This window comes from Galeopterus variegatus, unplaced genomic scaffold, assembly GCF_000696425.1.
Source record: "Galeopterus variegatus unplaced genomic scaffold, G_variegatus-3.0.2 Scaffold6528, whole genome shotgun sequence".
In the NCBI taxonomy this organism is placed as follows: domain Eukaryota; kingdom Metazoa; phylum Chordata; class Mammalia; order Dermoptera; family Cynocephalidae; genus Galeopterus; species Galeopterus variegatus.
The window spans coordinates 74,107-95,365 of NW_007732639.1; the positions used below are offsets into that span (position 1 = coordinate 74,107).

Sequence of the window (21,259 nt, forward strand, 5' to 3'; positions counted from 1 at the left end):
CGCAGCTCCCCGCACCTTCCCAGCGCGCCGTCCCGCCAGGGCCTCCGACGTGCCCTCGGGGCGGGCGGCGCGGCCCCTGTCCGGCGGTGTCCTGCCCGCGAGCCTGGTGGGCTGAGGAGGGGCGCTCCCTGGCCACCGGCCGCCCTCGGTCCGGGCCTCCCTCCTCACCTGCTGGCCCCTTCTCTCCCCACGGAGCCTTCGGGGGCCCCGGGTCGGCCACCTGCAGTGGGTTTCGCATTTGCACAGGGTGGGCTGTTTCTACAGTTGTCCTCGGCCCCCCGCCACCCCTCCCTGCCTGTTTTGGGGCTCCCCGAGCCTCTGTGCAGACGCCCATCCAGTCTGCTCCTGAACCTCTAGCTTGCTTCCTGGCTGGAGGAGCGGCGTCTTCCAGCTACCCCTGCTCATCTTACCCTTCAGATTTTCACGGGTTAGATTTAGGAGAAAAGCCAGGGATGGGTGCTGGAAGACCTTCGCTCTTCCTTTATGGTTATATTTTTCCTTGTAACTTTTATTGCCGCGAGCATTTTACTCGATGTAGATTTTGTTATAAGTGAGCTCTTCTCTGTTGGAATTCTTTCGTGGGCTGTAATAAAAGGGGAAAAGTTGTTTTAACTGTGAGAACCTTTTCGAACTCTTAATTCGTGCCTCATAAGCTAAGTAATCAGTTTTGTGGAGATAGTTCAGGGCCTTTTGCAAAAGATGTTAAAACGATATTAAAATTCCACAAATTTTTCAGTTAATGTTGGGGAAATTTATATGGATATCCTGAAAACATCAGGCAGTCCTGTTTCTTGTAGAAATGAACCAAATAAAATAAACATTTAAACAACTATTTTTTAAGCATAGAGATCAACTTTTACGAATTCTCAGAAATTACATAGCATTAAGCAGAACCATCGTGGACAGACAGCGATGGGTTGGAGGATGCCCAGAGTGTTCAGTGCTAGGCCACACTCCAGATTAGCAATTTAAAGCAGTGAGGGTGAGTTTTGGATCTTAGCACCCCTGTCCCACAACAGTCATCTCCCTCCCTCCATTTTGAAAATTAGAAAATACCCGATTCAGATGTAGTTTTAAACACTAGGACTGTCCAGGACAATGGTTCTCTACCTTGATTGCTTATTAGAATTACCCCAAAAGCTGTTTAAAAAAAAAAAAAAATCCTTGTACCCAAACCACCAAAGTTAGGATCTCTGAGGGTGGAATCCAGACAACAGGTATAATTTCAAGTTCTCCAGGTGAGTGCAGTGTGCAGCCAAGGGGGAGAACCACTTATCCAGGAGAAGCTTAAGGAAAGGTTAAGCCTTTAAGCAGAAGTGCATAACCTTAAGTTTTTCAGTTAGCTGTATTATAGTGTCTTTATCCTCTCTGGCTTTTGAATTTAGTTCATTCTGACAGTATCCGTTAATTGCAGGAAAGAAAAAAATGTGGTTTTTCAGTTTTTCAGATTTCAGAAAGTGAAGTGTGAAGACTTAATAGAATCCAAGTTGTTCTCTCCAGTTGAGACTGGGGATTGGTTGTGCAGAGATCACCTGAAATTAGATGGAATATTTTGTGCATGTGTCCATCCTCCTAGGGGATTTGTAGCTTTCATCAGATTTCTAAGTGATTATTTCCTACCCAAATAAAGAATTACAGTTTTATTTAGTTGGTACTAGACTAACCAGTCTTACTGGAAAGTTTTGAAGAAGTCAGTCATTATTTTTGTCTGTCTTGAACAAATTTGAAAATGCAGTTGCCATTTTGAAAAAACAATAGCTGAGTCAAATAAGACTTCAGTAGTTAAATGTTCCCTCCTAATTAGATTAATAAAGAATTTTCAGTTTGACGTAGCATAAGTCATTATCACTAAGTCTGAATTAATTAGATATAGTTAATGAGATTGTTGTATATATTCAAGAAGATTAAAAGTCCAATTTTTCTGAACTGTGATCAAGGTGATTTAGGGAAAGCAACAACTGCTTAGGAATTTTACATTCAGATTTCTTCTTGATACTAATAGCCAATGGGAATCTTCCTCAGGATTTTTTTTGGGAGCTAGAGTGGAAAAATATTTTGTGATGACTGAATAGTCTTAAAAGAGTTAAGAAGAGTGCTTTGTTTTTATTCATTGGTCATCTCAAATTTTGCCATCACCATCCTTTGGTTGTATAGACAAGGGATATCCAACCCAAATGGCCTACAATAAAACTATACAAAATGAGAATTAGTTTTTCAACTTGAACTAAAAAGGTACAAAGTATGTTATTTCATTGTATTTTAAATCATGACTCTGAATGCCTAGTAACTGTAAAGAAGTCAATTTTATTTCTAATACCGAATTTTTCAAGTACAATATATTTTAGAGGCATCCATTTATTTACTAGTTCAAATCAATCATATGCTTAGACTAGTTTACTTATAATTTATTCTGCAGTTGTTGTAAGCCATTTTAAATATTGCTGTATATTACCTAATTTAATACTTGGCTCTTGGATTTCCTCTTAAATTTATAAGTGGTTTTATGTAAAAGTTTTTCACCTTTGGTGTCCAGACAACTGTCCTTTGAGGTAAATAAAGGCAGGGGGTATTACTGTTTCATAGCTGGGGACTTGGAGGTATAGATTAGCTAGGCCAAGATTACATAAGCAGTTAATGATAAATACAGAAGAAAACCTGAGTCAGGATTAGGATTCCTAGTTTAATTTTTTTTGTATGAAACCATAGTAGTTTCTCATTTTTTATTGGCCATCAGTCAGTTGAGAAATATTTTCTGCTAATTCACTGACTTTCCAAATTGAGATAATTTTAGTGAAAATTTGCATTGAATGACGTCCTTTCCCCATTTTATTCCAGTTCCTGTCTTTCCTTCAGTCCTCAAAATTTGACTTTATTCTGTCAGTGAGCAGGAGTTTCTACTGTCAGTCTGCCCTGTAATAGCTTGTGTTGGCAGTGTGAGATGTGGTCCCCATTCTTAAGGAGTGTACAATCTAATATGTAATAATATCTGTGCTAAGATGGAAATCCAATTAGGATATATTGGGAGCAAAAGGGAGGTATATGGTCTGCTCTACATTAAAAGTGTCAAGAGTGGTCTCTTTGAATTGATTTCTGAGAACAAAGTAGGTGGTGGTTGTAAGGATGTGGTTAGTACAGAGATTTCCAGACTTATACATAAACCAGTTATAAAAAATTCAAGTGGTGGAGGCCTTAGGGAGTGCCCAAGTTTTTCAGGTAAGGATATTCAAAATGCCACCTAGTTTATCATTTTGTAAAGAAAGGACATTTTATGACCAAAACTCTAAAAAGGAAATAAGTGCAGAATAATTTAAATAGATTGATTCTAAAAAATTGAATGAATATAGCTTTATGATCATTGTTCCTTGTTTTTCTGATTTCTCTGCCATTTGGTAAGATTGATTTAGTGGAGATAGTATTGAATTGAGAGCTAGGAGAGGAAGGAAAAGGGAATTTAATGAGTTCTTACTACATGCTTACATTATTTCTTTTAATCTTCACAAGAGCTCTGCAAAATAAGTATTATCCCTCAATTAAAGATGAGGAAACAGTCAGTGGTTAAAATAACTTACCCAACCTATTCAACTAGTAATTAGCATAGCCTTTTAATCTTAAGATTTTTTTTCTTCTTCTGAAGCCCATGTTTTTTGCATTACGTTACTGGTTCTGTTACTTACTACTAACTCTGTGATTTTATGTAAAATAGTTCACCTGTGGGTCATCATTTTTTCCATCTGTAAAGTAAATTTGACCAGATAGTTACTAAGGTTTATTCACTGTGTGAATCTCCCTTGATTAAATGAAAGCATTGTCTGGCTGAGTGAAAGAAAGTAAAAACTTATTTGGGGCAATAATATTTGGTTTTTTGTTATGGTATTTTTATGTCTATTTTTGAACTGTTTTTAAATGACACACCACTTTTGAGAATCAGTTTGAAGCCAGACTGTAGTATTTTAGGTTGCGAGTGTCTGAGCCAGAAAGTCAGTTATAAATTCTTTTAAAATGTGCAAGATACCATGTTACTGTTTGTTACTATTTTTTGATTATGTGTATCCTGTTCTATGCCTTGTCACATTAGCAAGGCACTAGATTGTATAATTTTATAGGTGTCGAGGAACCTTTATGTTCTATTGTAGTATAATGTTTTCCAAAATGTGCCTTATGACTCATTAGTAGGTCATAAATCAATTTTCTGGGTCAGAAACAGCATTAAAAAAATAAAATGGAAAAGTAAATATTAGAGTACATCACAGATTAGAGAGGGAAATATTATTTCCTGAAATTTGTTTGAAGTGTTTGTGATGTGTGTGTGTTTGGACTGCAGTGTATTTCATACTGAAAGTCATGGTTAACAATGAAAAACACTTCCCTAGAGCAGTGGTTTTCAACCAAAGTGCTGTTGACATTTTTAGGTCAGATGATTTTTGGTTGTGGGGGCTGTCCTGTGCATTGCAAGATATTTAGCAGCATTCCTGACTTTTACCCACTAGATGTCAGTAGTACTTCTCTGTTGGTGACAACCAAAACTGTCTCCAGATCTTGCCCTTTAACTCCTGAGGGGCAAAATTGCCCTTCTGGTGTGAACTGTTGCTGTAGAGCAAGTGTTCTTTCTGATAGTTACTCTCTTCTATCTGAAAAGGTAGCTTTATGATTGGGCCAATTTTTTAATTAGATTTTTTTTTTTTTTTTTTTTTTTTGAAGTTGTTTGAGTTTCTTGTATATTCTGGATATTAATCCCTTGTCTGATGTATTGTTTGCAAATATTTTCTCCCATTCAGTAGGTTGTCTTTTCAACAGAGTAACGGAATTTTAGGTTTGGAGGGGGCTTGGTAACCACTTTTATTTAAAGAAACTATGTGATTTGTTCATGCATTATTTATTTGTATCACCCAGCCCTTCAGAATGCAAACCAACATCTTCCTGGCCCAGTGTACTTTTTATTATATACCATTATAACTTGTTAATTTATGAATTTCCTTTATTTTTACTTTAATATAACCAAGTATAAGAAAAGTGTCTTGGTTTGTGCAAAAGTAAATAGGAATGCATTTAGATATTTCTTGTTGGTGTGTATTTGCATATATTTATTATGCCTTTCTTTCTAAATTTTTATTCAGCTTTCTAAAACCAACTTTTCCAACAACAATGATTTCCGTGCTCTTCTGCAGTCTTTGTATGCTACTTTCAAGGAGTTCAAAATGCATGAGCAGATTGAAAATGAATACATTATTGGTTTGCTTCAACAACGCAGCCAGACCATTTATAATGTACATTCTGACAATAAACTCTCTGAGATGCTTAGTCTCTTTGAAAAGGGACTGAAGAATGTTAAGGTGAGTTGCAAAAATGGGTATTTAACTATCACAACGTGTGCCATCTTCTGCTGTGGCATTGGCAAACATTTTATAGTAAATGATGTTATGTTAAAGAAAAAAATTATTCTGTCACTTGTTAAAGAGGGTAAAGAAGACTTTATTTAAGAGGGATGACTGTAGTGGGGGCTTGCAGTAGGGGAGAAAGATTGTGCTTAATTCTGAATGCAATAGGGAGCAGAATGGGGGTCAGTGGATGGAAAATTATGAAGAAGAAACATCAAGGCCAGGGGGATTCTTACTGAAGGCAGGCAGAGTAATAAGATATTGAGGATGGGAGATGAGGAATTTGACCAAGCATCTAGGATGGTCAGATAACAAGGGTGGGAGATCTGACTCAGCAGGATTCTTGCTAGACTGAACTAAGTGGGACAGAGCCCAAGGTGAAGACTGAGTTGAGAAGAGAGCTCAGAAGAGCCTGACTCAGGTTTGGTTGAGAAGAAAGACAAGGGAAAAAAGCAGATGTTCTTCTTTTTTTTGAATAATATGAGTCCATTTCTTGTTTCCTTGTGAACAGAGGTTTATTTGGCTTAACGATTCTGGGACAGCTGCATCTGGCACAGGCCTCAGGCTGCTTCTACTCACGGTGGAAAGCAGCAGGCAGCCAGCATGTACAAGCAGATCACATGGCGAAGGGAAGCAAGAGAGAGGGGAGGTGCCAAGGTCTTTTTAAACAACCAGCTCTCGGGGGCCGGCCTGTGGCTCACTCGGGAGAGTGTGGTGATGATAACACCAAGGCCACGGGTTCGGATCCCACATAGGGATGGCCGGTTAGCTCACTTGGGAGAGCGTGGTGCTGACAACACCAAGTCAAGGGTTAAGATCCCCTTACCGGTCATCTTTAAAAAAAATAAAAATAAAAAAAGTAAACAACCAGCTCTCACTGGAACTAATAAAGTGAGAACTTACTCACTACCCCCACTCCCAAGGGCAAGCATTAATCCATTCATGAGGGATCCACCCCTGTGACTCAAACAGCTCCCAACACTGCCACATTGGGGATCAGATTTACACATGAGCTTTGGGGGGACAACACATTTAAACTCTGTCATTCTGCCCCTGGCCTCCCAAAACTCATGTCATTCTCACATACAAAATACAATCATTCCACCCAACGGTCCCAAAAGGCTTAGTTTGCACCAACTTAAAAGTCCAAAGTCTCATCTGAGACCAAAGACAAAACTCCTTCCATCTGTGAATCTGTAAAAATCAAAAACAAATTTATCTACTTTCAAGATACAGTGGTGGAACAGACATCCCTATTCCAAAAGGGAGAAATAGACCCCAAACAAGTCCAAAACCCAGCAGGGCAAACATTAAATCTCAGTGCTCCAAAATAACCTTCTTTGACTCCAAGTCCTGCATCCTGGGCAAAATTGGGCATCTGGGTCCCTAAAACCTTGGGCAGCCCCACCCCTCACAGCTCTGCCGGGCACAGCCCACTGGTCTGTGCTGGTAACTGCGGCTCTTCCAGGCAGGTGTTGCATGTTGCCAATGGCCCTACAGTTCTGGAGTACTGGTGGCAGCCCTGCTTCCTTGGCTCTATTAAATGTTTCCCTGGTGGGGGCTCTCTGTGAGGGCTCCGTCCCCACATTTCTGCTCCGCTTGTAGCTCTAGTAGATGGCCTCCGCGTTGGCTCCTACTCTGCAGCAGGTCCCTGCCTGGGCCCTCAGGCTTTCCATACATCCTCTGAAATCTGGGTGGAGGCTGCTACGCCTCCTCTGCTCTCTTGTCCTGCAGGCCTGCAAATTTAATACCACATGGATGCCACCAACGTTTCCGGCTTATGCTCTCCAGAGCTGCTGCACCAACCACACTTGGGGCCACTTGAGGCAGGGCTGTGCCAGCCAGAGCAACTGAAATGCAGGGAGCAGGTTCCGGAGGGCAGCAGCTCCCCATGTCTGTGCTCTGGAACAACTCTGTCCCCCTATGCCTCCGGGCTTGTGGTAGGAGGGGCAGATTTCCAGGCTTCTGAAATGCCTTCAGGGCCTTTTTCCCATTGTCTTGGCTATTAGCATCTGGCTTCCTCAAGCTAATGTCGTTAGCAACCAGTCTGCTTCACCCTTACATTTTTCTCCTGCTCTCTGCTTCTCTACCACATGCCCAGACTGCAAATTTTCCAAATCTTTCTGCTCGGCTTTCCTATTAAATTCTGGCTTTAAGTAATGCCTATGCTTCCGTAACTCAGCATAGGCTGTTACAAGTAGCCATGAAGCTTCCTTAATGCTTTGCTGCTTGGAAATTTCTTCTGCCACACATTCTGGTTCACCACTCTACATAGTCCTAAGGCATGGACACAATGCAGTCAAGTTCCTTGCTGTGGTGTAGCAAGTGTGATCTTTTGTCCAGTTCCCGATAAGTTCCTCATTTCTATCTGAGACCTCATCATCAGCATGGCTTTTTCTGTCCACATTTCTGTCAGCATTCTGGTCACACCTTTTAACCAATCTAAAATTTCCAAACTTTCCTTCATCTTTTTGTCTTCTGAGTCCTCCAAACTCCTCCAACCTCTGCCCATTACCTGGTTCCAAAGCCACTTCCACATTTTCAGGTATCTGCATAGCAACGCCCTGCTCCCAGTAACCATTTTCTGTATTAGTCCGTTTTGTGTTGTTATAACAAAATACCTGAGACTGGGTAATTAATACAGATCAGAGGTTTGTTTGGCTTATGGTTCTGGGACAGCTGTCTCTGGTGTGGGCCTCGGGCTGCTTCTACTGATGGTGGAAAGTGGCTGCCTGGGCCTCAGGCTGCTTCTACTTATGGTGGAAAGCAGTTGGCAGCCAGCATGTACAAGCAGATCACATGGCAAGAGGAAGCAAGAGAGAGAGAGAAGGTGCCAGGGTCTTTTTAAACAACCAGCTCTCACAGAAACTAATAAAGTGAGAACTCACTCACTACTCTCACCCCCCAGGGTGAGCATTAATCCATTCATGAGGGATCTGCCACCCTGACTCAAACAGCTCTCAACATTGCCACATTGGGGATCAGATTTCCACATGAGTTTTGGGGGACAGCACTTTCAAACTCTATCAGTTGCGTTTTGTCAAGATTTCTAGACATTGGGCTGTAAGCATCTTTGGATAGTTGAGCAAGGACAGCAGTAGCAATCTGACAAATTTCCTGGTTTGCAGTTTGAATATCTGTGGTGATGACATATATGTCAATGCCACAGTCATGGTTATTTCTTAGAGCAGAGCATGGAAGTGTCTATCTTCCCCAGGGCTTCTTTAGATAGTCCCAGTAAAGATCTGAGCAGTCAGGTTTGAGTTCTCAGTAACTCCAAGATAGGAAAGTGGCAGAAATATTGGAAACATTGGGTTAGAGAGTTGTAGCAAGATATTGGAGGAAACTGGGAGAATTGTTACAGTCTAGTCTACCAGGTAGATAACAAAGGACAAAGTAAAAATGGAGTTTATCAAGAGGTGAAAAGTAGCTTAAAGATCCACGAGGGGTGGGTTATAGCTTTCTATTTGAAACCATATGTCTCTACAATGACCCCTGTTTTTGTCAAAGATAAAAATAAGACTATTTTTGTTTATAAAATAAGTCTGGCCTCATCAGACTTGCCTGATTATTTAAATAAGTGCAGCAAGAGTAGTGATTGACAGTGTAGGCCCTTTTTAAGTCTGCTTTGCTGGGACTTTTAATGGGGAATCTAAGATTAGGCTTTTAAAAGCCCCTTGAGGCAGGGAAGCCAAAGAATTTGCCATGAGACTTAGCCAGAAATACCTATAAATTTGGGTGAATTCCTCTCCTTGAGGTCCCCCAAATGTCCTGTGGGCCTGTCTGGAAGTGACGTTTCTTACATACAAGGCCAGAATCCCTAAAAGCCAAGTACCAGGCTTGTTTTTCCAAGAGAGTTTTGTAAATATTGGTTCATAAAGTTGATGTTAGTTCCTTAAAACCATCTGGTTGTATCTGATTCTGTGAACATCATTCTCAGATAACCCATTCCCATCAAAGCCTTGATTATATAACCAGTGTTTCCAGTTGAATCCTGTTGCAAGGAGAACAAGTTCTCATTGAACTTAATGCTAATACCTATTGCCCTGAAAGTAAGAATATTCAAGAGTTTCCGAGTTCTAGAGAGTCGGGTAGAGAGAAAAAGATAATGTTTCATTTTTGTTTACAAAGGTGTAATCTATTAAAATGTTATGAGGTATAGATAGCTTAAGAGAGAAAGGAAAAGGGGTTTCTTATATCCACAAAGTAAAACATTAAAGAACCAGCAGTGTTCCAAAGAAAACCTTAATCACCCCTTATCAGTTCATTCAGCCCCATGTCTTGATTTTGGGTTAGCAGTTTCTTGAATCCATCACCTTCTCCACTAGAGTCCTGGAAATCTTTACACAGTCTTGTGATAGGGTCTCAAAGTTACTTAAGCAATGCCATCACAAAGCATTCTGACCTGTAGCTGATTGCAAACGTTTTCAGAGAAGAATCAGAGTGAAACAATAACTATTTGTGGATGTTAAAAAGCTTAAAATGGCAATGGCTGAAGATCAGATGAGAGTTCATTTGACAAGAAAATTGGTTGTTTTTGTGATACAAAACATTTAAAAATACAGCATTTAAAAATAATAACTGGAATTAATTACTGATAACATACTTAGACATAATAATGGATAGCAAGGATACAGACAAATTTTTATGAACTTTTTTTTGAAGTAATAATATTAATAATATTTACCCATACAACTATAAGCTAGAGAAGGTTAAGTATCTCTTCTTATTTGACAATGCTTCCCATGCAATTTAACATATCAAATAAACCAAATTATTTTTATCATTTCTTTTTTCAAAGCAAAGAAAAAATCCTTTAAGATTTTCCAGTGGCTGTTTGGGAAATATTAAAGTCAGTTCGTGGTTAAGAAGACTTCATTTAGAATTTGATTTTGGGAAGTTGTCAAAAAATGTCAAAAGGTTTGAACATTTGACTAAGTAAGAGCCTAGCTTACTGTGAAACAATGCTTAGCTTATGTAATCAAGAACATGATTAAGACAACGTAAAGTACAGGAAATTATTTTGGTAAGGTATAGAATCTTTTGTTTCCTAAGCAGATTAGTTAAGGGGTAAAGAAAAATCTTGTGTAATTTCTTATTAAGAGCAGACCAATAATCCACAGAAACTTTGTTGTTTTAACAAATAGAAATCCAGATTCTAGTTTTGCATCAGTATGCTATTGAGTTTGTTGCTTTTTTTAAAAAACTCATAACTAAATCCATTCAATCTTAACCAGCTTTAACCATATAACATAAAATTCCTTTTCTGCAAACCTTCTGCAACTCTATTTATTCAGGGATTTTTTTCTATATTTCCTTTTTTCTCATTCTAAAACAACCAGTTTATCTTACTTGAGAAATAATTCTTTTTGCCTTAATGGAAAACATTCTTCATACCTTGTATTTTTCTTTTTTTATATCAAAAGTACATCTTTTCTTACATACTTGCAAACAAAGTTGTTTCTCTTTACCTTTATTATTTCTGGTAGTTTTAGTTAATGTATTGATTATAATTTTTAACCGTTAGTAACCTTCATCTTAATGTAGAAAACTGGAAAGTAGATAGTTGTGAACTGTCACATACCAGAATTCTGTAGCACATTAGCAAATTTTACAAATATACCATCTCACAATTTTTAAAGATCTATGTTTTCTTATAGTACAGTTTTCAATGTGGCAAAAACAACATGTTTATTAACAGACCTAAATATATTTAGCTTGTCTATATTATACAAAAAATAAGGAGCTAGAAGTATATAAAGCTTATTTTCAGTAATTACTGTTTGAGTAATTTTATCTGAGAAATGACTTAGACATTTAATGAATATCATTACTTGACATAGCATAACTGTTTCAAGTTACCTTTGAAAACTGGTTTTAGGCAGCTATTACAACATTAAACATAGCTATCCATCATCTCAAATCATTTCCCTCTTAACTGTTTTTACAACACATGTATGTTAGGCAAGTATCACAAAAGTAAAAATCTAAAGAAGTTATGCACATGGGTTTTTGTTTTCTTTTTTACTCTTGTGCTTAATATACATGAAGTAATGGATATCAAGCAATTTATTTTTACTGAATCATTACATGTACATTTGTTCTTAGGTTGAATTTGTAACTTTTATAAGCTTGAGCATATGGTAGATATATTACCTCATTTGACTAGTAAACCCAACTAGAATAAAAATGTATGCTCATATTATAGTTAATGCTGATAACTTGGAAAACACAGCTGTTTTTATTAAACCAATGATGATGGTCTTAATTGCCAAGGATTTACCCAAGTCATGTTAAATTGAAAAGCATTTGTGCTAGTTTCTGTATTTCTGGGAATTTTAGGAGTATTTATTTTCTGTAAGTGCTCATTTATCTTTAAGCCAATTTGAATAGAACTCCTTTAAGAGATTTTATAAATTAATAGTAATACCATCTGTAGGTAGAAAAATATCACACATACATAGTATACATATATTTATACATGCATACATACATAAGCATGGAGACAGACAAAAATAGAGGCCTTATAGCTTTCATTCCGAAAATTTTAGCTATGGTTCAGGCAAATGGTAATACGAAACTTACTGGTTTATTAAATAAAATAGTTAGATCTTGTCTTTTTTTCACTTTGTATTTTTATCCAAATTGTGTTTCTGGCAAATGAGAAAAGTTAACTTTACCTGTTTGCTAGGAGGGCTAATGCTTTTTACCCATATTTATGGAGGAGACTTAAGATTTTCATTTGCCCATAGGTAATCTTATGGAGGCTGTGGACTACATTTTAGGCAAAATACTGAGTGGGCATCAATAAGCTCTCTGCATGTCTCCAAAGCCTCATCTGAGTGGATAAAATATCTAGTCTGTTTTAAGTTAGCGTTATTTTTTTTTCTTTTCAGCCTCAGGCAGTTGCTTTTGGGGGTCCCCAAGTCCATGGAGAGCCCTGATGGAAGCAGGGGATCCGGAGTTCACTTGACTGTAGGGAGTTGAGAAGCTGGAATAGGAGGGGAAAATGTCCGGCAGGGGTCGACAGACGGATGAGCTAGAAGAGGAGCTAGAAGTTTAAAGGGGGGCCTATTAAAGAATTCATGTGAGCTGATGGGAAGTTTGCAGTTGGTAAAAGGAAGAAGGAGAAACAAAAGCAATGGGAAGGGAGAGGTCTTAGTTTCCCAAAGAAGCCAGTGAAGTTCCAAATTATCCTTAGTAAAGTCACTGCGAACAAGAAAGGAAGTAGACAGAGGTCGTTCCGTAGTGGTGAAGCATATACTCAGCAGAGTTCGAGAAAGGAGTTTCAGTTTACTGAGAAGTTCCTATGGGAGAAGCAAGACCAGATAAAGTAGAGAGGACTCACAAAGAGACAGGAAAAGTTTTCCAGTCTAGCAGTTGTGGAGTAGATCCTCAAAGAAATTGGAAAAAATCTTTATAGACTAGGGCCAAACCCTGTAGTCAGGGAATAAATCCCCACCTCAAACAAGAGCAAGAAAGAAAGACTTCCACCCCAGCAGGTACCTTTCAAGCAAAAAAGCCTGGGCCTGTTACACCCAGTTTCTGAGTGTACTTACACCCTGAAGAATCTGTCCTTATAGTGCTTCAATGAACTGTCACCTGGAGCACTGTCTCAGGAGTTATACTCATCAGTGGATCCCTGATCAATCAGCCAGGAGTGAAGACAAAGCCATCAGAGGCGTGCACTTGGGGTACTGGGTGTGAGAGGTCTGGTGGTCACATGATGAATCTGATCCTATTTGAGTGGCCGTAACTTAAAGAAAAAATTATTTATAACACTTGTTAAAGATGGTAAAGAAGACTATATTCAAGGGGGACTACTGCAATGAGTGTTTATAGTCGAGGAGAGATGGGGACCAACACTGAGTATGAAAAGGACAAGTAGGGGTTTATAGCCAAGGAGCAGGGCTCGGGGGTCAATGGATGAAAAATTACTAAGAGGAAACATTGAGGCCATGGAGATTCTTGCTAGACTAGTTCTACAAGATTCTTGCTGAAGGCAGGCAGGGTACTAAGTTATTGAGCATCAGGGATGAGGAATTTGATTAGATATCAAGAGTGGTCAGATACCAAGGGTGGGGGATTTTCACTAAACTGACTCAGCAGGATTCTTGCTAAAACTGTACTAAGTGGGCCAAGGCGAGAGTCTAGGGTCAGGCCTAGTTGAGAAGAGGGCTTAGAGAGGCCTAGTTGAGAAGAGGGCTTAGAGGAGCCTAACTCAGGTTTGGTGTGAGTCTTTGTAAGTTACCTTTTTATTACTATTTAATAAAATTTCATGATGAATGCTACATGCCAAGTCTTAAAGTTGTTTTTGTAAATTCAAATTTTAATTACCATAAAGTCGTTAACATTTTGTTAACATTTGCTGAATAAACTCTTAAAGGGAAGCTGTCAATGCAGTTACTGGTGGCTAAAGGTAAAATTGTTACTTAGAACAAATAAACAGTTTAATTTTTAAAATTTTATTTATTTTAAAATTGGATGCCAGCAATAATGTTTACTATTTTTGTTTTTCCTTATTATGGATTGCAGTATAGTATAAAATTAAAGATATTTTTGAGTATAGCTTAGGATAATGATGTGGAGAGGTTTTCTTCTTAATTATGTATTATAGGATACCAGGGTACTTGAAAAAATTTGTGGAAAAGTGGAATTAAAGGATAATACAGATTTTTTCATGAACTTTTTAGAGACCCGCTCACATTTGAAATTTAATCTTAGTTTATTCTCCTCCTGGTTCTGTGAAGCATATGCTTAAGTTACAACTGTCAAACCACTGTGCACCCTTCACTTAGAGATTTATGTTCTAGAAAGGCTGTCTTGCAGCAGTGAGGAGGATGGATTGAAGGGAAATAAAAGACAAATAGAAGGAGCATTATGAAAAAATTATTCTAATAGTGTCCAGCATACTCAGTAGCTACTTGGTAGGGAGGTGGGAGATTGCATAGGGGTAGAGTACTGGATACTTTGGAAGAGAAATTTACTTTTTAATTGAATACTCCTTTGTACTTTTTGAATTTTGTATCATCTTCATTTATCACCTATTTAATAAGATATGAATTAAAGTAGTGACTAATGTAATAGAAGAGGGGACATACTTGAGAATTATGTAGGAAATAAAATTGATAGAATATAATGATTGTATACAAAGGGAAGAGGAAAAGAGAAAGAGAAAAATAAGAGTGAGAGTTGATCAGGGTATATAGAAAAGGGTTGAGAAATAAAAGGATCCTTTCTGGACAGGTTAGGTTTGAACTTCGTGTGTAATCCAGGTGGCCATTTATTAATAAGAGGAGACATAAATGGATTTTCAGGGTCAGAAGAGTGATCTGGTGTGGAAAAGCAAATTTGGTAAATTTGAAAACAGAAGCCATGTTGATTTGCTTAGGGGAGGATGTGTAAAATCCTAAGAGAATGTAATATTGGGAAGCAGTTGAATGAATTATTTCAAGAAAAAGAGATTAGAAAGGACTCAACAGGGATGAAATATTTCCATGTTTTTAAAGTTTCATCATTTAAAAAATTTTCTCCATGTTTTGAGAGGGCTGATATAGAAATGATGTTACAAGAAATGTGATCTTAGCACATATGAGGAAGAACTTTTTAGCTGTTTAGAGTTGTCCAGAATTTTTTTTTTGTCCTTTTTGAGACTGGCCGCACCACGCTCAGCCAGTGAGCGCTGTGAGCGCACCGGTCATCCCTATATAGGATCCAAACCCGCGGCGGGAGCGCTGCTGTGCTCCCAGCACCGCACTCTCCGGAGCGCGCCACGGGCTCGGCCCGAGTTGTCCAGAATTAAAATGATTTATTTCAAGATATAGGGAGCTCCTTGCCTTTGGAAGCATTGATACTAATGAATATCACCTTCTGTCAGGATAGCGTAACAAGTATTCTGAATTTTTTAGTGGAGGATAGATGACCTTAAAGGGGTTCTATAATGATACGGTCCAATAGGCTCTTGTGGACTGCTTGGAGATATATTGAAAATTGACACGTAGAAATTGTATAAGTATATAAATTAGAAATAAAAATCAGGAGAAGTTTTGAACAAATACTTGCTATTTTTAGACATTTTATGACATTTTATAGAAGAAATATGAGAACATATCACTAAAGAAATTCAGAGCTTACTTTTTTAAGGACATCTTTTATACTGAGAAAAGTACACAGACCACTTTGCTATTTGTTAATCTATTTTTTTCAGAGTTTTTATGTTGCATTTTAAACTGACTTCCTAGGATCAGGCTCAGTGTAAATACTTAAGTAGAACTTTATAATAAAGTGTAATTTTTTTCTTTCCAGAATGAATATGAGCAGTTAAATTATGCAAAACAGCTGAAAGAGAGATTGGAGGCTTTTACAAGAGATTTTCTTCCTCACATGAAAGAAGAGGAGGAGGTAAGTGTAATTTTTCCCTCTTGTGATTTAGATTTATAAATATTTTATAAAATAGATTTATACTATTTTGTCTTAGGTTCTTCAAAATAAGGTATAGGAAGGTATGTCTGTCTGGTTGATGGAGAGAAACCTCCAGTTCCTTTGGGGAATTGAAGAAAAATCTAAGGAAAAACAAGCATTAGTTTTGTTCCCTCAGAAACGTTGCTTTTCATTGAATGAATGATTTAATTCATTTACTCAATAAATATTTATTTTCTTATTTGTAGTTGGCACTGGTTTAAGTGTTAGTAACTTTTTTGTCACCTTAATGTGTTTTCAGAACTTTTCAAGGATTCTTCAAACTTTTTAATATTTTATGTATTTTCATGTTAAGTTTAATGTTTTTTTCATTATTGGACTTCAGTAATTTAATGGTGGTTTTAAATTTATCAGTCTTATGCCTAATACACATGTTTTAGGGCATTGTTGAATGGATGGGAAAAATATTTTCCCTTTATTTTCTCTCTCTAATGGGAGATGAATATCAGGGTAAGAAATAAAGGATGTATTTTATGAAGAACTGGATACTTGCTTAGCCATAAATCAGTTACTGTAGTGTTAGTCAGTTATGGCTTCACCTCATAATCGGGTTGGTATTAATAAAAAAAAAACTTCTTTAGCCCTTTCCAGACCTATTAAATCAGGTGGGAGGCATATGCATGGTGATTTTTAAATGCTCCCCAACTCATTGTAATAAACAGCCAGCATTGAAACTACTGAGTTTTGTCCATCAAAATTATCTGTGGAACAACAGCAATAAAAAGCCTTGGTTTTACCTATAAAATTTATAATTCTGTAAACTGGAGGTTAGGACTAAGCATCATTTTCACAGAAGGAACCTCATAGGTAATTCTCATAGGAACCTCTGTGCTAAAATCATGATTTGAGGAAATATCTCCAAAATCCATAAACAACATGGACTAGTTGAAGGTTTCAGTAGCAGTTCCAGTACACTGGTTACCATTCTCATTTGATGTAGAGGACTTCTTTGGTTAGAGTTCAGTTATTGCAGTAACAGAAAGCAGTTAAATGTCCAACAATAAAAGAATGGTTAAGAGTGTTTGACAAACTCAAACCAGGAAAATGTTCTGGTTTTAATGCTTTAAAATTGTTTAGGGATTGACTTATTAGCAGGAGAAATCATAGAAGATCTTTTTGGTGATATTCTCTGCAGTTTTTGGATAAGCTACTCAGTGGTATCAGCTAAAATTATCCTCTCTGAAATATATGGTCATAAAACGACACTTGAGCCATTAATAATTTAAAAGGCATAGAGCAAAACAAAAATAGGGATCTTTTTTATGAATATTTTGTTTAATTTAGGTTTTTCAGCCCATGTTAATGGAATATTTTACCTATGAAGAGCTTAAGGATATTAAAAAGAAAGTGATTGCGCAACACTGCTCTCAGAAGGATACTGCAGAGCTCCTTAGAGGTCTTAGCCTATGGAATCAAGCTGAAGAACGACAGAAGTTTTTTAAGTATTCTGTGGATGAAAAGTCAGATAAAGGTGAGATTCATATATTTAGATAGAGAATGATTTATTGGTCAGTTCCAAGACCATTGACATCTTGTTGATATGAACTGTAGATTTTGTTTGAGAAATAATAATTTGTCAGGCTTGCAGTTTGGTCAGTTGCAGCCATTTATTTCACGTATAAATTTAATTAAAACTAGTTTCTGTTTTAGAATTTAGTGTTGTCTGTGATAATATAGCATGTCATATGCCTGGGTCATATGCAATAGTGTTTCTTGAATGAATTCATATATGCACAATCAAATTTATATATTTATACATGGCCAATCAAAATTATTGAAAACTACCATTTACAGAGCATTTTTGAAGTATCATCCAACCTTCTGAGCTTCATTGACCATGGTGGCTGCTTTTATCTTTCCTTGTGTTTTTTCATTGGTTTTCAAAATCAGTTATACTTATAGTTTTATTTCCATCCTTTCCCATATGTCATTCTCTCAGCTTAGGTCCATTAATACTCAGGGAAGTGAGTATGAGAGGCAGAGTTTTTCTGTACTTTGAGAGTACAATTGAGAAATGCAAATAAAATGTTTGCCGTTTTTCTTAATAGACTACATCCTCATTTTTTACTCTTATTTATATTCAATAGCTTTGTCTTTTAAAACATTGTTAAAGAAACAGTTGGCATCCCTGGCTAGTAAAAATTCATTTGCTGCTTCTAGTTGGGTGATAGCAATGGCAATCCTGCTAAAATAGTGTTGAGTTTTATGAAATTGCTCCTTTTCTCTCACATTTTTATTTAACAAAGTAAGTAAGATGCATGTTGAAACAAAATGATTTTTACAAGTTAAGCCATAATTAAACCCATAAAGCTTGTGTGCTTTACTCTGAAATGCAGCTTGTGCTTTAGATACCAAGCTAAGACCTGTTGTGTCTGGTTTAATTGTAATTATAGCATGGGATTTAAAAGCATCACACTTATTACATTTAATTTTCCCATTCCTTCAAAGCAAATTATAGCTGTATGATGTTTAAAATGTTTGGCATTTAAAAAATGGTTGTTTAAAGTAATTTGATCATAGCATTTCTGTACGTAAGTTGCTTTGTGACTACAAATCAGATATAAAAGGTACTCAGATTCTTTATAGTACTTTAATCGTGAATCTTTTATATTTTATATTCACTATTATAACACCTTATTTTCATTTTTCTTTTGGAAGATTGCTACTGAAATAATACATTGTAGGAAATTGTATGTTCAATGACTACTTTCTATAATAGTTACTGAAAAACATTCCTTACCAGTGTGTATCAGCACAGAAATATTGGCATTATGTTGTCTCAACTGGTACATAAATAATTTAAATAGCTTAAGACACCTGTAGGTTAAAGAAATCAGATTTCACCGACCTTTTACATATGAAATGTGAAAATCAAAGGGGGAACACAAGGGAAGGTACTGACAGAGGAGTCACAATGCATGAATGGGGAATGGTGTAAGATTTGTGTGTGTCATTAAAAATGCCTTGAAGTTCTCATAATCTGGCAGACTCTACACTTGTTGATTTAAAGCTGTATAACCTGTTTGGTTCCTTTTTCAAATGATGCTACTTATGCTACAAAGTGAGTATTGTTTTTGCTGTGACGCCTTTGTAAGAGGAAGTTAATTCTGTGTGCATTATTGTAGCTCCTACTGATGAAGTATGATTTGGGCCATGATAGTTTAACCCTACGGGTTCTTAACAAGTTTAACATCCCTATGTTACCTCTAGTACATGTTATTTCCTTTTCACATCTTGCCAGCAGGAAGGAATTGATTTCAGGCACTGGACTTTATTTATAGAAATGTGATTGTAATCTCTTATTGTATTTGCTCTTATAGCCTTACTGCTAAAGTTTTTCTTTTTTATTTCAGAAGCAGAAGTGTCAGAACACTCTACAGGCATAACCCATCTTCCTCCTGAGGTAATGCTGTCAATTTTCAGTTATCTTAATCCTCAAGAATTATGTCGATGCAGTCAAGTAAGCACTAAATGGTCTCAGCTGGCAAAAACTGGATTGCTTTGGAAACATCTTTACCCTGTTCACTGGGCCAGAGGTAGGTAAATGGGACTTTTGTTATAAAAGTATTTCAATCTATTTTACTGGATGATTTTTTACTCATAGACATTAATCAGTAAGACCGGGGAAGGAAACCAAAAGGTTGACCAAAAAGTAGATTTTATATTTAGATGATGGTGTTCTTAGTATACATTTTTGAAAAGTTAGCAATACTGAAGTTTTCATGAGTAAATTAATGGTATCTGCAATTTCCCTCAAGATTAAAAAGTTAAAAATTAAATTAAATACTAGGTTTTCAGAATGGTACTAAATATTTAGATTATTTTAAAAATAACAATAAATTAATTCTGTAAAATTTAAAGATATGAGGCACCATTATGCCTCCCTTTTGGTAGTGGCTGATAATAACTGAATCTATTTTTGTCTTTAACATATCTTTTTTGGTGATTGGTAATGCTTCAAACTCTAAATCACAATTTCATTGTGTTAAGTTACTTTCACATGTGAACGGTTAAAGAAAATTTTCTTTTCATGAGCCCATAATGTAGTCATGAGATAAATGGAACTGATAACGGCATATGTTTTTCTGTCACTGAATTAAAAGATTTTTTCTAGGTGAGTATGAACTTTAAAATTCACAATTTTTAAAAATAGTTTTCTATTTTGTGTGACTTTAACATGGAGGTATGTATTCCTAACATAATTTTATGTCTGATTGATTTATATTGCAAGTGTGATTTAAGAGCAGTTTTATATGTTACAATAATATATAGCACTTTTAAAATGAGCTGTTGTTAGATATTTAATATTTTTGAGTGAAGCTATTGGAGCATTGGTAGATTTATATGATCCAAATGATTAGAATTGTTATTTTTATGTTAAATAATTTTTCCTATTTGTAGGATAATGAAATATTGAGTGAAAAGTCAAATAAGGCAAATACAATGTATCAAATACTTTCTCATTCAGATGTTTTTAACTATTGAGAATTAATGCCGCAATTAGATATCATTGAATGTGAATATCAGATGTGATAGTGCTCTGCTGACTTCTGTGAAGTCACCCAAATCTTAAATGTGTTTCTTTTTTCTGTTTTTAATATGTTTGAATAAAAAGTTCCAGTAAAAAATGTTTATTTATTTATGGTATTTTTTGTCAGTGATAAGAACTCATTTGAAATGTCTGGAGACATTTTTGTTTTTCCCATGTTTGGTTATTGTACTGGCATCTAGTGGGTAGAGGCCAGGGTTGCTGCTAAACATCCTATAATCCACGAGACAGCCCCCCACAACAAAGAATTATCTGGCCCAGAATGTCAGTAGTGTAAAGGTTGAGAAACATTAGATGTAATGTTAAGCGTTCAAGCAAATTAGTTCTGCATCTCTCACTTCACAACCATATGATTTGGTTTCAGTATATTTTCCAAGACCGGTAAACTTATGATTTAGCTTTATCTTAATTTTTCCCTTTGACTTCTGTTCCAACCTACATCTGAATTGCTGACTGATTCATTACAGAGTAGAAAATCCTGCTTCCTTTTGTTTATTAGCTATCATCATAATGGGGCTATTGTTGGAGCCAGTGTGAAGCCACATTAGGGGAAAAAGGTTAGGTTGTTTTCAATGATTTCTAAAATTGCATGTAAGACTATTGGTAATTATTTTTCTTAGAAATAAGATCATAATCATTAAGCTCATTTCTGTAAAAGATGAAATTTAAATACTTTTTATAGAGAGAGTACGTACATAGCAGGCTATGTAAATTCTTGTAGTTAATTGTTCTGTTTTTATAGTTTTAGAGAAAAGGATTTACTTTGGGAAAATGTGAACTGTTGGTTAATAAATTAGTATTAATTGAACCCACATAGTCATAGTTTTTTTCATTATGTCTGTAATTGAATTGTTTG

At 36.5% G+C, this 21,259-nt stretch overlaps 1 protein-coding gene across 1 annotated transcript in view; it reads left to right on the forward strand.

Moving 5' to 3' along the window:
• The first annotated feature begins 5,118 nt into the window (after positions 1-5,118).
• The window catches only part of FBXL5 (F-box and leucine-rich repeat protein 5), a 42,223-nt gene continuing 26,082 nt past the window's right edge, over positions 5,119-21,259 (forward strand). The window contains exons 1-4 of the mRNA XM_008590981.1: positions 5,119-5,330; positions 15,681-15,776; positions 17,139-17,325; positions 19,208-19,390. Of these exons, the coding sequence (XP_008589203.1) occupies positions 5,196-5,330; positions 15,681-15,776; positions 17,139-17,325; positions 19,208-19,390 (601 nt within the window). The 5' untranslated portion in view covers positions 5,119-5,195. The remainder of the gene's footprint in view (positions 5,331-15,680; positions 15,777-17,138; positions 17,326-19,207; positions 19,391-21,259) is intronic.